General features: G+C 48.0%; 3 protein-coding genes across 4 annotated transcripts in view; 2 read left to right on the top strand and 1 right to left on the bottom strand.

Annotated features, from left to right (window-relative positions):
• The window catches only part of ANKFY1 (ankyrin repeat and FYVE domain containing 1), a 33,456-nt gene extending 29,210 nt beyond the window's left edge, over positions 1-4,246 (top strand). The window contains exon 25 of the mRNA XM_082776115.1: positions 400-4,246. Within this exon, the coding sequence (XP_082632241.1) occupies positions 400-532 (133 nt within the window). The 3' untranslated portion in view covers positions 533-4,246. The remainder of the gene's footprint in view (positions 1-399) is intronic.
• A 999-nt stretch (positions 4,247-5,245) lies between these two features.
• CYB5D2 (cytochrome b5 domain containing 2) lies at positions 5,246-9,989 on the bottom strand (the record flags this gene model as incomplete). Its single annotated transcript, XM_082776600.1, has 4 exons — positions 5,246-7,467; positions 9,037-9,223; positions 9,545-9,685; positions 9,764-9,989. The coding sequence occupies 4 exons, from the start codon at positions 9,987-9,989 to the stop codon at positions 7,254-7,256; spliced, it is 768 nt and encodes a 255-aa protein (XP_082632726.1). The 3' UTR covers positions 5,246-7,253.
• Positions 9,990-10,194: 205 nt separating this feature from the next.
• Positions 10,195-14,374, top strand: part of ZZEF1 (zinc finger ZZ-type and EF-hand domain containing 1) — a 59,487-nt gene continuing 55,307 nt past the window's right edge. For both annotated transcript variants that reach the window (XM_082776033.1, XM_082776034.1), the window contains exon 1: positions 10,195-10,678. In XM_082776033.1, the coding sequence (XP_082632159.1) occupies positions 10,295-10,678 (384 nt within the window). In that variant the 5' untranslated portion in view covers positions 10,195-10,294. The remainder of the gene's footprint in view (positions 10,679-14,374) is intronic.

Consider the following 14,374-nt stretch of genomic DNA (forward strand, 5'->3'; position numbering starts at 1 on the left):
TGCTAGGCTTGTTCCTTCTGGTGCTTTAGAAAGCCTCCATCTTAATGTAGGTGTATAACCAGTAATCCAGTTGAGTTATTCCACCCTGATTTAGTTAACTTGGGTCTAGCTTGTGCTCTGGCTTAAGTCGTATCTTAAGCAGTTTGTGCACTTAAAATACTCTGGATTTGCTGGAAATTAGAAGTCATGTCAAAGTTCCTGTAATAGAATAGATGACTTCAATGCCTATTTTCATTAGTGGGGCTGACTTGCTCTGAAAGAGGTGACAAAAACATACCATTTCACTCGCTACTCTACCTTTTTAATGATGCTGTCATTGATAAAGGATATCAAGCAATAAAACCCTGGTGTTTACTGCAAGGAGAGCTCACTTCTCTCCTACCCCTCTTCTTTCAACAGCCGACACTGTGGACGCCTGCTCTGCCATAAGTGCTCAACAAAGGAGATTCCTATCATAAAATTTGATCTGAACAAGCCAGTTCGAGTTTGCAACATCTGCTTTGATGTCCTGACTCTGGGAGGAGTTTCCTAGTATGCTGTGGAAGCAAAGGGATTCCTGGTCAGTTCTCCTGACAGCAGCTGTGCTTACAAGCCCTCTGGATAGGGAAGAGGAGGCCTATACATGTCTTCTGCAATAGACTCAACTAATTAAGGACCCTGTTATGATATATTCCGGTATAAATGACTTTGTATGACTGTAAATGTATTGGGCTGTGATAGACTTCACTAGGAATTCGAGTGGATTGTTGAAACCAAGTGACAAGAGAATTTAGACCCTCTTCTAGTTGCAGTGGGGTATGGAAGCTGAAATGTAAGGCTGGTGTTTGAGTTGACATAAAACAGGTCTGTCCTTGATATGGTGCTTTGCACTGAGCAACTCTATTAAGTCCTGTTGCTTTCAGGCTGCTTAGTAGAGATGGCATTAAGTTTCAGGGTAACCAGGTATCTTTCTTTGCTTTGTCTTAAAGATTAACGTTCCCTTTCTCTAGAGAAGACTTCTTGTGAAGCTAGGCTGAGCTGTTACAACCACTGTTCATTTCAAGAAACTTCAAAAATGGGAGTTAGTTCTAAGCATAGCTCAAGAATTGTGGCCTTACAACAGAAAGCTTTACAACATCTGATGCAAAGCAGTCAGAATTGCAGATCCACATCTTGATACCTCCTCATTAGTGTTAGCATGTTCAAGAGAAGTGCAAGATTGTTTAACCAGTAAATACTCTTGCTCGTACCTGCTAGAGCTGTCAGAGCCTACCTTGTTGCACTTTCATATCTACCTTGCTAGTCCTTCCAAGTCATAAAACTTGTGTGAATGACCTTAAATGTGCTGAAAGGCCTAAGCTTATGCTAAATGGAGAAACACTAAAACTGGTTGAGTAATCTAACTCGCAATACAGCAATAAATGCTGAAGTGCATTATGAATCCCATGAGGGAGAGTAGCACTTTCCTTTGGTTTAAAGACCCTGGTTAACTGCTGCAGAAGAGCCAATAACCCTACCAGTGTAGAATGTGCTGCACCTTTAAGCATTAAATTTGGGTTCAGTCTCAGCAGGGTTGCCAGCAAGTGGGAGCATATTTGGAGGTTTCCTATTAACATAAAGCCTCTGGCCTTGAAGGAAGAATTCTGGATTAAGTTGCAGTGTTTTAATTGAAGCTGGTCATGTTCTCTTAAACATGCTGAATCTGAAACTCCTACACCACATTTTCTAGGTAAACAGGAAATCACTTTGCTGATAAACAGGGTTGTGGTTTGGTGGGCAAAGGCTTGTCAGAAGAAAATGTGTGCTTAAGCAAAAGTACATGGCATGTTCAGGTGTTTTTTTTTTTCATCCCAAGAGATAAATCTAGTTTAGACTCAACTTGGCATTCCTCATCTCTGTTCCATGAACTGGTACGTTTACTTATGGACTGGCACATGAGGTGTGCAGTATGGAAAAGATGATGACACGTTGCTCTGTTTGGAATACTGACTTGTCAGTCTTAAGAGTAAGATGAGATGATGATAAACCAGACTGCTGCTTTTATAGGAGACTTGCCTGAGGGTTTTTCTCAAACTTGTACAAAAAATGATGGGAAAGGGTATAAACACTGTCATTTGCACAATGAATTTCACATCAACTTCATTTGATCCACACTTCAATCTTCCAATATGCAGATATTGTAACTGGAATCTCACTCTTGTAACACTAGAAAAGACTAATGGATGATGCAATACAAATTTGCCTCACTATTTTATGTCTGCTGCTGGCATGTTCCAATAGAACGCCCTGGGTAATGCAACTGGTCTGTGTAACACAAATCCTAATATAAATGATGCATCTGTCATTTTGTTGTCAACTGCATTTTAGGCTGAGATGAATGAGATGGTAAATAATGGTGTCTGAAGCATTAAACTGCAAGCTAAAGCTTTTTTTTTTTTTTTTTTTTGAGTGGAATAGATTGTGGAAAAGATTGTACTTCTAGTCCATGTCTTTCCGTGTTTCAAAATACCATTGACTGCAAGTCTCTAGCAATGAAAGATAGTGATGGATAGAGTGTGGTAGGCCTCAGAATTCTTGGCTATAACACATCCCATGATAACACGTTAACTTCCTTCCTGGCTTGGAGCTGCGATGCTGTGAAGTAGTAAGTGACTGAAAGACTGAACATAGTGATAGAGGAGCGTTCTTCCAGGGCTGCAGCTGATGGACTTGAACTTAATTGGAAAGCTGCACAATGCGAAATTGCTAAAGCACTTAAATTTGACCTTTTCAGTGACTTCCCTGATGGAAGGTTCAAGGGAACAGTGGCTCTATTCCAACAGATTAAATAGCCTTTTAAATGTTTTTAAAAATGCAGATCTTGTGAAGATTCAGCTTAACTGAATGTGTCTTGAAGGCTGGCTGGTTGATCTTTTTAAAAGTAGAATATGAAATAAGACTGCTTGAAACTTTGACGAGGATCTGGGAAACTGTACTTAATGCTCCATTTGTCCTTTCCAGCCAATATTCTGCTAGCTTTATCTTTCTTACTGAAGTCTGCAAGGAAAGTTACGGTTATTGATAAGCTAATAGACAGCCTGAAGCATTCATCAATTTCAAAGCAACTAAATCCAGCAAATCTGATCATTTTTAAAGTGCCTTTGTGATAGTTTCCTTACAGCCAATTCTCAATAGCTTGCTTTCTGTCATAGTTAAAGGGGAAAAGCCTCACAACTTGAACCAAAACCCCATTTTAGTTTTCTTCTTCTAGTTCTAACCAGCTAAAGAGACCGACCCTGCCAAACAACCGGTGGGGTCAGTCCTTTATGCAGTCTGCCAAGTATTGGTCCGAAGCTCAGATCTCTGAGATTCTTTTTGGAGTTTTGCTGGCAATGCTCCACTGCAGAGTACAGATGTGAATGGAGGCACTTGGTAATTTAGTAGTGGTCAACACATTTCTAGCTCCATAAGCAAATGCACTTCCTTTTTGTAGCATACTGCAGTTGTGACCAAAAACCCCATCCCTCTTATCCCCGCTGTCTTTAAGCGGTGTCTTATAACTTGAGACTTGAGTCTGCCAAGCATTGAACAAAAGGGTATAAAGAAAACAAACTTTCTGTCCCTGGAAAGAGATGCTGTCAAACCAGGCTTAAGGCACTTCAACAGGGCTAGATGGAAAGTCTGTGGTAGTTCATAATGTAGCTTTTTGTTCCGAGTCTGGATTCCTTTTGATTGTAGTCATCCAGCACTTTTATACAAGCACAAAATGTGGTCTGGCTTAAATTTTAATTTGTGTATCTATCTGAGGAAGGCGTAATCACTGTTTCACACCACTAAGTGGAGTGAGAATGTTAGTGTTAAAGGTACTAACAGAGCGTGGCGAGTTGCTTGCTAAAAGCTGACAGATGCCTTAATGACTTCCTGTGCTGGAGATCAATGGCTTGTACAACTTCTCACATAGTGCTTATAAATTAACACCTAACAACAAGGGAGGCCACGGCTGGATTTTTTTTCTTGTAGATCAAATGTTAGTAGGCAACTCCTTTTTTTTCCTTTAACCAGCAGAGTTGAATACTGCAGCAAACTCCGTTCAATCAAAGCATGTATAAGTGATTAAAAAGTAACCGAACCTTCTAATACCCTCTGTTGAATAGAAAAGGAAGTCTTAGAACAACGGCATTTTATCTGCAATGTTTGTCTGGAGTCATTGTAAAAATGTATTTTTCCAATATGCATTACTTTGTTGTGTAATGATTCTACTTGTAATAAAATGCATACTTAGATAATGCATCATGAGGTGGAAACCTTGCTAAGAAAGTATTTTCTCTTGTGGAGACAGCTGCCCCGCCCCATGCTATGGTTACTGAGGCTGACAACCCACGAGGAAAGCTAGAGATACAACACCCAATCAGGCATGACAACTTATTCTCTGTTCTGAAGTTATTCTAGGTATTTATTCCCATGCTGTTTAACTGCTACAGTGTCCTTCTGGCTGACGAGGTCTGGTGTTCTCCTAGTTTATACCATGTAAGTCATCTTGAATGCCTTATAGAAGACATACCTATAATCCTTAAAACAATCCCAACTTCCTACAGGCCAGAGCTGTTCTGCTGACTGAGCTGCTCAGCCCAGATGCACTTAAATGGACACACTGAGCCAAGCTGCCTCTAAGCAGCATTTGTTTGGGCGTTCAGTCAAGAACTGGCAGGCACCTCCTCTTTCTCAGAGCATGCAATTGCTGTCGCTTTGCTCCAGAAAAAGGAAAGTAGCAGTAGCAAGACCAACCAAAACATTCTGAGGTTGTGATGCATTAGTCTTATTAATAATAATAAAAAAAAAAAACAACACTTAAGTACAGCTAATAGAGGTGTTGTGAGCTTTATTAAGCGTTGTCTCCGTTTACTTGACCCTGTGTAACTCCCTCCCCCGGGAGAGTTTAGCTGAGCTTTTGAAGTAGAATAGTAGAAATAAGATAATCTTGGAGCACTTCAGGTCAGTAAGGGAGTCTCCTTGTTTGCTTTAATAGATGACTTATTCCCGGTAGAAGACAAATTTTTTCCTCTCGTGGTTCCAGCTAAACAGAGGAGTAAGCTGTGAATTAGTTTTCAAGTTGGTTGACAAATATGTTGGAAGTTAAAGCAACACTAACACAGTTCCTAAAAGTCGGTCTTGCCTTACTTATTTTTGTGTAACTGTTAAGATCAGTTCCTTCCCCTCAGCAGTTCAGTGCTATTTACTGAAGAATAAGAGCAGTCTCAGCTACACATGATGAAACTTGCTAAGAAGCCACAGAGCTGGTACCTTTACTGGGACTCCAGCTTGTGAAAGTGATTTGCACTTAAAATCCTACTGATTTTAATATTTAATACTTTAGCATCTCTTAAATTTATGGAGGTGTTTTCAAAAGACACTTGTCACTTGCTTCACTTGTAATCTGAATGAATTCTTGAGGGTGGTTTGAGGTCAGTTGTGTTGCTGACCTTTAAAAGCAAGTTGTTGCTGAGAAGGCACGTGTCCCAAACCAAATACCATGCTGACCTTTATAGTGCTCCCACCGAGCTGAGACAAAGCAGCACTGCTCTGCAGCCCTTCCTGCAGCTTTCACACACTTTTAGTGCCTTCAGGTTTGCTACATGAAGTAAGTCGCCCAGTCCACTCCCACAGATGGCTTAAGCCCAAGGCAGCACTTGAGTTGTGGAGGATGACTGAGGACTTGAACAGTGTGATGGCTCCGCTGCCCCAACCTAGACGTGCCAGTGACAAGCAGTAAGAGCTTGCACATCATCCTGAAAGAGCCACAGCGGACTTATCTTAAAGATGGTGGTGGAAAAGAAACACAACAGAACCAGGTTTAAAAAAAAAAAAAACATTTATTACAATGCAGTATGTACATGTTTAGATTGCTGTATGGCTCTCATCCATGACAGCTATAGCCTCGTTAAACACAACAGGTGAAAAGTGCTGTAACAGGTTCCTGCTGTCACTGCAATGATTATTTTAAGGAATGTTGCTCAGCCTCCCATAATCCCACTACTTTATTAACTAATTACTTAAATTTGTGAGATTTTCCTTAGGGGTAGTGGCAGCTCAAAATGGAATTAATTTATAAATGCATCCCAGCTGTTTATAAATAGGTGCTGAGTTGCCTCAAGGAGAAAGCTGAATACAGCACAGATTTTTGTGGGTTTGTAGGTAACCTGAGTGCCTCTCCTGCAGCTACACCACCAACCCATTCCACCAGTAAACAGCCACTGCCTCCCCCCAGTCTGTGTTAACAGCACCAAGGCCCCTCATCCTCAGCCCTGCACAAAGTTGTGATGATTTGACTTGCTCTCCTGGGAGTAACTGGTTAACAAATTCTGCCAGCTCTGATAAAATATGTGCAGCCTTTAAGGGAGCTGGGCCTCGTGAGGATACATCAAGGTTATAGTCTGATGGACACGTAAATTGGAGATTATAAACCAGGATGGAAACAGGAGGCAAATTACAGCAGGAGGGTCATGTTGCTACATAGCTTTTATTATTGCCTAGTTCGAACTACCAATTCCTAAAGTTTAAAAGCAGTGAATGAGAGGGTCGGGGTGGTGAGGTTAATTTAAAGCAGCAATCCTCATAGGTGGCTTCAATATCTTCTTTGCTCCCTATCTAGTACAAACACCAAATGAGGAAATACAGCTCTGACCTTTGCCTCCTGTATTCCAAGGATCTGATAAGCAGAGCTGATGTGTGACAACCGCACCAGCTCCTAGATGCTCCGTACCTCAGTTGCAGGGGAAAGCGAGGCTTTTCCCTCCTACCTGTAAATTCTTTGGAGCAAAGCAGGTGACTGGGAAAGAGCATTGACACTACGATGCACTGAGCACATTTCAAGTGACAGTGGGTGGTTGTGCTTGAACCAGTGCTGCTGCAGCAGTTCCTGTGCTCACTGCCTTACTGTCCTGAACCACAACACGTTACCCTCCCTGTCATGCACACAAGCAGCTGTTTTCTGACTGTACAAGAAACCCACTTTTTAAGTATAGTTCAGGCTGTGCATCCTATGGTTTGTCACCAGATGTAAAAATACTGTAAGCAAAACACTAAGAAAAAAATTGTTGATATTTTTTAGCCTGTAACTGTGTGATTTGGCTAATGTGTTTCTTCCTTCTCTCAACTCCATCTCTACATCAAGTGACACATAACACGGAATTGCCATCACTGCCTTTGCACAGATGGAAATGAACAGAGCTGGAAGTGCTCACCCCAAGTACAACGTTTCACCGGAGGGCTCCACGGCCCTCAGATCCCGTACTCAGTCACACACCCAGGACGCACTGCTCGGCCATGGGGTGGCAGCCATCATATTCCTCCAGGTGAGGGTTATCCAGGTCACCTCTGTCACTGTGCTCTGTTGAGTCTGGCTGTCCCCAAGGGGGCCCGGTAGTTCTCACGCACACACACTGAGTCCCCCTCGAACCAGGGCTGTACAGCTTCCGGGGGACTCCAATCCAGTCTCTCTTCACTCCCCCACTACAAACAGAAAATTAAAATCAATTACAACTCAAACACCCAATTCAAAACCATGAAAATGTTTCCAGTAAATACAGAATCATCTAGGTTAAAAAAAAAAAAAAAAAAAAAAAAGACAGACCATCTGGGAGAGGCAAATAAACAATATGTACTCTTGGGGTAGACTTTGCCCCCCAACATCTCACTGCCTTCTGATACCCAGTTATTGGCTGCACTTCAGAAACCTGCAGCTTGAACCCGGTTTCATCAGTGCTGCTACACGCACCCTTCTGGGAGCAACTAACTTCTGCTTCCCTTGTTTCTATTACTGGAAAAGGAATATAGCTCTACTTAGCACAGGGCGCCTAATGGAAAAATGCCTTTTTTGGGGCAGCTAATTGCTCACAGATGACCACATGCCTTCTTCTGTGAACACTGATTTTGAGAACTAGGGCAAAAGCAAAGAAAGCCTCAATTATTTCTCCAAGTATTTCATAGTGTCTCTTCGCAGGCTAAATCCTGCCTGTTCCCCTAACTCCTGGCTTAAAAAAAGATGCAGTGAACTCTTACACAAGAGACCACTGCACAACACCCAGTCCAGAGACTGCAAAGAGGCTCATTCATGTATAGGAGCAGATTCCCAAGGTACGCAGTGCTAATGTGTACTTGTGTACTTCAAGTGAAGCCCAAGCACCCTGCAATGCAGTCTGCAACATGATTTCAGCTAAGAACAAAGCAGTCCCTAAACTGAGGGAGGTACACAACTAAATATGACAAGTAGGAAATGACTGTTCAAAGTCACTTTAACGTAGCTTTAAGAGAAAACTGTTGTGGCTATAGCCTGTGAGACGGGCTGCAAAACAGCCTGAAAAACATGAGTTGATCCTTGGATTCCTGATAGGTGAGAAAGCCTGCCTGACTGCTGCCAGCAGTCCCAGTGGGATTTCTGGCTTGCTTCCCTGAGAACAGGTGGATCACGTGCACGTGTGGCAACTTCTGAAACATGATTTTGCTTCCAGTGCAACAAGAGTTTGTCTCAGAAACAAATTTCCTGGAAGCGCCAACTATCAGGAGGAAAATTTATTTTCCTTTTGCTCGCTTACCAGGTCAGTGAGCAGAGCTCCTCCCTGCTACCTCCCGCTTGAAAACACTGACCAGCCAAGCCTGCACGTGTGTGCTCCTCCGGTCTGTGTGGAGGCTTTCAGCTCCTGCTGAACCAGCAGAGGAAATCTCTGTTCACACAGCAGCAGTGGTTAAACCTGGCACAGCAGAGAACAGCACTGCTGCTCCTTCCAGGTTAGCTCTGCCTCTGCCAGAAAGCACAGCCGCAGGAACACAGGCAGTGGAAGGGACCAGGGCTGCCATATCCCAGCCCTGCCAGCGCTCAAAAGATTAGGACCAACCTATGCTCTTCTGTGGGGAAGCGTCTAGAGCTCACCCAAGACTACAGAGCCTGGTGGCTGAAGGAGCCAGGACATCTTCCCATGCCGCTGCTGCTAGGACAAAGCTCGGGGTGTCCAAGCAAAGGGGCAGAAGCGCCCTGCTCTGCTCCACAGGCTCCGAGCACAATGGCAGGAGAGCCGAGTTTACCTCTGCCTGGAGCACCAGAAGCGGCTGCCCCTGGCAGAGCTCCACTCCGAGTTGCAGGGGGGGAACTGCTGCTGCCGCCGGTCGCGTTCTGCCTTCAGCCTCAGGCCTTCTGCCATTGCCGCCTCCGCCTGCCGCAGGGCTTCTGTCGGCGCCCCATCTTCGTCATAGAACCTGCCCACCAGCTTCCCTTGGAGAGAGGGGGCCAATTAACGCCGTAACGTGGAAACGCAGCAAGGCACAGAAAATGGCTAGTTTTTATTTTTAATCATTATTTAAAGAAAAAAGACAGAACTACACCAGAGCGTCTTCCCAGCGGGCCCAGCAGATGGGCTTACACCCTCCATCTGTGAGCCTCGCAGCGATGCCCCCACACCACCAAACCCCTGCAGGACGAGCTCGGGACCCCCCAGACCCCAAAGGGAACCCCCAGACAACCCCACACACCACAGCCCCACGTCCCCCAGCCCCTGCCCCTCACCGCTCCCCCCTCCCGCAGCCCCGTCCCTACCCACGGCGGCGTAGCGGGCGCTGTAGAAATCCACCCAGCCGCGGAGGGCGGCCAGCTCGGCCGGGCTCAGCTCCGAGACATCATCCACCAGACCCGCAGGGCTGAAATCACCGGTGGCGAGCGCCCTGCTCGCGTCCCTCCCTGCGGGCAGCCAGAGCCGGGTCAGCCCCGCGCCCCCTCGCACAGCCCCGCGCCCGCCCCGGGGCTGCCCCCACGCACCCGCCAAGCCCTCGTACGCCCCGCCGGGGCCGTAGTGCTTGCGGCCGCTCTGCACGTCGAAGACCCGTCCCAGCACGGCGAGGTAGAGGCCGGGCTCGCCCTCGGCGCCGCGGTGCCGCCGCAGCTCGGCCGCGCTCAGCAGGCGGCCGCGGGGCTCGAACCCGCGACCCAGCAGCCAGGCGGCGCCCAGGCACAGCGCGGCCGCCGCCGCCGCGCCCCTCCACATGGCCGCGCTTTGCGACACTTTCCTCGCCGCACGGCGGTGTGGCGCCTCCCCTCCCTCCCTCCCTCCACCGTAGGGTGTCGCGAGGCCGGGCGGGCGGGCGGTTTTGCGACAGCGCGCGGTAGCGCTTGGCGGCAGTGTGGCGGGGCCGCCGCCGGCCGGGCGCTGACAGGTGCGGCCGGGCCGGGAAGTTGCTGAGTAAGGCAGCGGGAGCAGGAGGAGGAGGAGGAGGAGGAAGAGGAGGAAAAGAAGCCGCAGCTCGGCGGCAGGAGGGCGAGGAGAAGCGGCGGGGGCAGCCGGGCGGGCTGATGGGGACGGCGGGCAGCCGCAGCAGCGAGGAGGAGGAGGAGGGGGGCGAGGAAGGCATGGAGGGGGCGGCCGCCGCGCCTCAGCCCGGCTCCCCCTTCCCGGCCGCCGCCGCCGCCTCCTCCTCAGCCGCTCCCCCCGGCCCCGCGCCGCCGCTGCCGCCCGCTGAGGTGCTGCTGGAGCAGGGCCGGCTGCGGGAGGCCACGGCCCGGCTGCGGGAGGCGGCGCTGCCCGAGCCGCTGGTGTCGCGGCACCACAGCACGCTGGTGCGCTGGCTGGAGGAGCGCCTGAGCCGCGGCGACGAGGCCGTCAGCCTGGAGCAGTTCTGCGAGGTGCTGGAGAGCGTGTCCCGCCTGGCAGCGGGCTCCCGGGGAGAGAGCGAGGAGGTGAGGGGGATGGGGGGGGGGTCAGGGGGGTGAGAGGGGCTACGGGGTGCTCATAGGGGTTCCTGGGGCCTCAGAGGGGCTGGGGGTGCTGAGAGGACGCTGGGGGTGCTGTTAGAGGCTTTGGGGGCTTCATAGGGTCTCCGGGGGGATCATAGGGGCCAGGGGAGGTTCAGGTTGGGAATGAGGAGACATTTCTGCTCAGGAAGAGCAGTCAGGCATTGGGACGGGTTGCCCAGGGAGGTGGTGGAGCCACCGTCCCTGGGGGTGTTTAAGGAACAGGTAGGTGTGGTACTTAAGGACGTGGTTTATCCCTGGGGGTGTGTGAGGGAAGGCTGGACGTGGTGCTTGGGGACATGGTTCAGTGGGTGATGGTGGTGGTAGGGCAATGGATGGACCAGAGGATCTTGGAGGCCTTTTCCCCTTTTCCAACCTTGATAATTTTAGGATTCCTTAGGGGCTGGGGGGTGCTGACAGGGTCTAGAGGGAGCTGAAGGGGCCGGGGGGACCCCGGTCAGCCCCACCCAGGATCCACAGCAGGCCTGGGGCAAAGGGCTGTGCTCAGTGAGGCAGGAGGCACCACGCTGCCGTTGGGCCGGCTGTCAGCCTGCTGAGGTCCCTTCCGTCCCTTCCACTCATTCCCATTCCCAGTGACCGTGCTCAGCAGCCGCTCCTCAGTTGGAGCCCGTTTACATCAGCAGTGCCCCTGAGGATGCCCCCACTGCAGGTGGCACAGCCAGGAGAGCCCAGGGAGTGATTCCTCAGAGGGACCTTGTAATGGGAGCAGCTAGTCCAAGTTTTGTAGACATAAAGTTATTGTTGCTTTTCAAAGCCAGCAGTGAAATTACCAACTGTCCCATCAGCATCCTGTCACTTGCTGGAAAGTAAGAGTGTTGGACAACTTGGAAGCAAGTAGAGTACCAGTTCCCTTGGCAGGCAGAAGGCCTTAAGATAAGGTTTTAGTGGTAGAGGAGAGCAGTTTCCTTTCACCTGTGGGAAGGGGTATGGGGAACTTAACATTTAGAGCATTTAGTTGTGCAGCTTTACTCTCTAGCTAAGGTTTAAAGCCCAGCTGGACTGCCCTGTTGGGAATTTCACACTCAGTTAAGGAAGTGGTTGTGTCTGGATTTCTTACTGCATGCAGTTCCTGAGCCTCACCAGTGACTTCCTTCTGCCTTTGTCGTGCTCCCGAGTAGCAGAGCAGCGTGGTAAACTGAGTATTAAATTGCACGTGCACTCCTTGAAGTCAGTGCTGACATGGAAACAAGACTGCTGGAAACTGGGAAGGGATTAATGTTGTGGTACGAGTCGGTACATTTGTACCAGACTGTTTTATGTAGTGTGCTAAAACGCTGCCTCTGAGTTTCCAGTTCCTTTTCAAGAACCGATAAACAACAATTCTTCATTTGTCACAACACTAAAAGCATGAAATTAGTACATCAGGATTCTTTCTGGTACTACAAGCAGCTGAGCTTTGCAGGCTGCAGAAATACTTTGGGGGTTGCCTGTAGTGCAGATCCTCCTCGGCATGGAGAGTCCAGGGTTTTTCCATGCTCTTGGGAGTGGGAAAAGACTTGCTGCAGGATTTATGATGGCACAGACTTGTGGCCACATCTCGTCTATCCTGCGACGTGGAGATGTTGGGAGCTGTGTGGGAAACCTTGGTGTCATTGCTTCTGCAACTGGCACTAGCCCATGGGCTGGAGCAGTTCACATTTCTGGGATGTGTTTTATGGGGATGAGACATTAGCGTGTGGCTCTCTGACGTGTACGTGGACTACATTTTGATCTCCATTAAGCTTTTCTGCTCTCAGCATGGGGCTTGTGAACACATGTTGAATGCCTTATGGGCAGCATGTACGTCTGTTAAAATACACAGTCTGTTTGCTGGATAAACCGAACCTCAGAATCCTTTTTCATCCGGTAGTGCTTCAGCAGCTGTCATGTAACATACCTGACTCTTGCTTGAGAAGTGAATGCTTTGGTCCTGCTGAGAGCAAGGGACGGAACACAGAATTTTCCTGTCCCACTTGCAGTGCTCTGTGGTGCTGCCCTGCGCGGGGAGCTTTATCCCTGTGCCGCGTTCCTGAGAATGGCTGCCTTGTCGTATCGCCTCTCTCCATGGGCACGGTTGAACTTGGTAGGAAGCGTACAGGCTTAATGCCTTTATTAAGGAGAGAAATTAATCTGGACCGTCATAAAGCTGTTCCTGCCTTTGTACCATGGCCCACACGTGGACGTGGGAGCTCCAGGTGCTGGCTTGTGCGCGGGTGTTTTGTTGGCTGCCCGTGCATAGCGCCCTTGCACCCAGCAGCTTGGCTGAGCGGTGGGAATTGCGCATGCTTTCTGTCAAATACAGAGTTTTAGTTATCCCAAACAATCAAAAATAGTTTTAGGCTTTAGGGTGGGTGAGATTATAGATCTGCTGAGGTCATAGGAAGAGTTTGCAAAGCAAGCTACAGACCGGTGCGTTCCTGTGCGAAGACAGGCGTGCACGTGGCAATCTCTCTGCAGGTGAAATCGCCAGATACTGGCTTAAAGCAGCGCTCAGCAGCTCCAGCCTCGTCTTGTTTGCGGTTTGTTTTCACCAGTAGCATCACAAAACTTGCTCACCTGTTCACTTCGTGCTGCAGTCATTACATTACAGTTTCTCTTCAAGTAAGAGAAGCAGAAGTGAGGCAGTGGCAAGAGCGCCTTGGTACGAAACTGCACCTTGATTTGCTTGGGCAGCAGCTATGTTAAACTTAATTCCTCTGCGTTGTAGACCTCAAACAAAGGTCTGGTTTGCTTTCTACCTGATGCCAGCTCCAGCCCCCTCTGCCAGCCAGACGTGTTGGGAAGGGCTGGGTGTTAGCATGGGCCAGGCTGTGACAGGAGCCTACCAACGTGCCGGGCTCTGCTCGGCTCCGCACACCCACACACTGCTGGAGCTGTGGGCACTCCGGTACGGTACTGAGCCCTCTTACCTCCGGAGGACTTTGCTCTCATTAAGGTGCTGTAATTATGTCATGGTTAATTGGCAGGTTTATTTTGATCTAATCGCTTCGGATTATTTCTCTCCAGGATAGTGTTTTAATGGTACGTGAGGTCTGATAGTCAGCCAGCGAAACGGAGGTTCAGGCAGAAGCTTCTGCCCAAAGAGCAGCCGTGGCTTCGCCCTGTCCGACACCTGCGAGCTGCCTCCTCCTCAGAAGCCACCCTGACCTGGCTGTGTAGCTGAACGTGAAATACCGAGTGCAGGGCTGGGAGACTTGAGTCTCTTTTTGTTTTTTAAATCTCTTTTATAAGCCCATTCCCAGTTTATATGAAAAAAGGTTCTGGAAATTTCACTTCTCTTCTTTGGGTATGCTCAGATATTATTTTTTTTTGAGCATCAAACAGAAGGTCATTTCAAAATTACTTGTGAAAATATAGCTAGTTTATATATATAATGTATACTGATATATATATATATATATATCTCAGCGTTTCACTGGTTTACGAGTTCTCTGAAGTAGCTAGTTTAAACCATTTACATTTATAAACTCAGTTCTCTTTTATAGACTTAAGCTGGATAAAAACGTCGTGTAATTTTGTTACCACAAAGACGTGAAATAAATAGTTGTGTAAATTACTTTTTATAGGTGCTCAACACACCTTTTATAATATGAATTTATATTCAGGTCAAAGTTTATAAATCTGTCTTCAATAATAATAGAA

The sequence above is a fragment of the Aythya marila genome, assembly GCF_965140915.1.
Source record: "Aythya marila genome assembly, chromosome: 20".
Taxonomy (NCBI): domain Eukaryota; kingdom Metazoa; phylum Chordata; class Aves; order Anseriformes; family Anatidae; genus Aythya; species Aythya marila.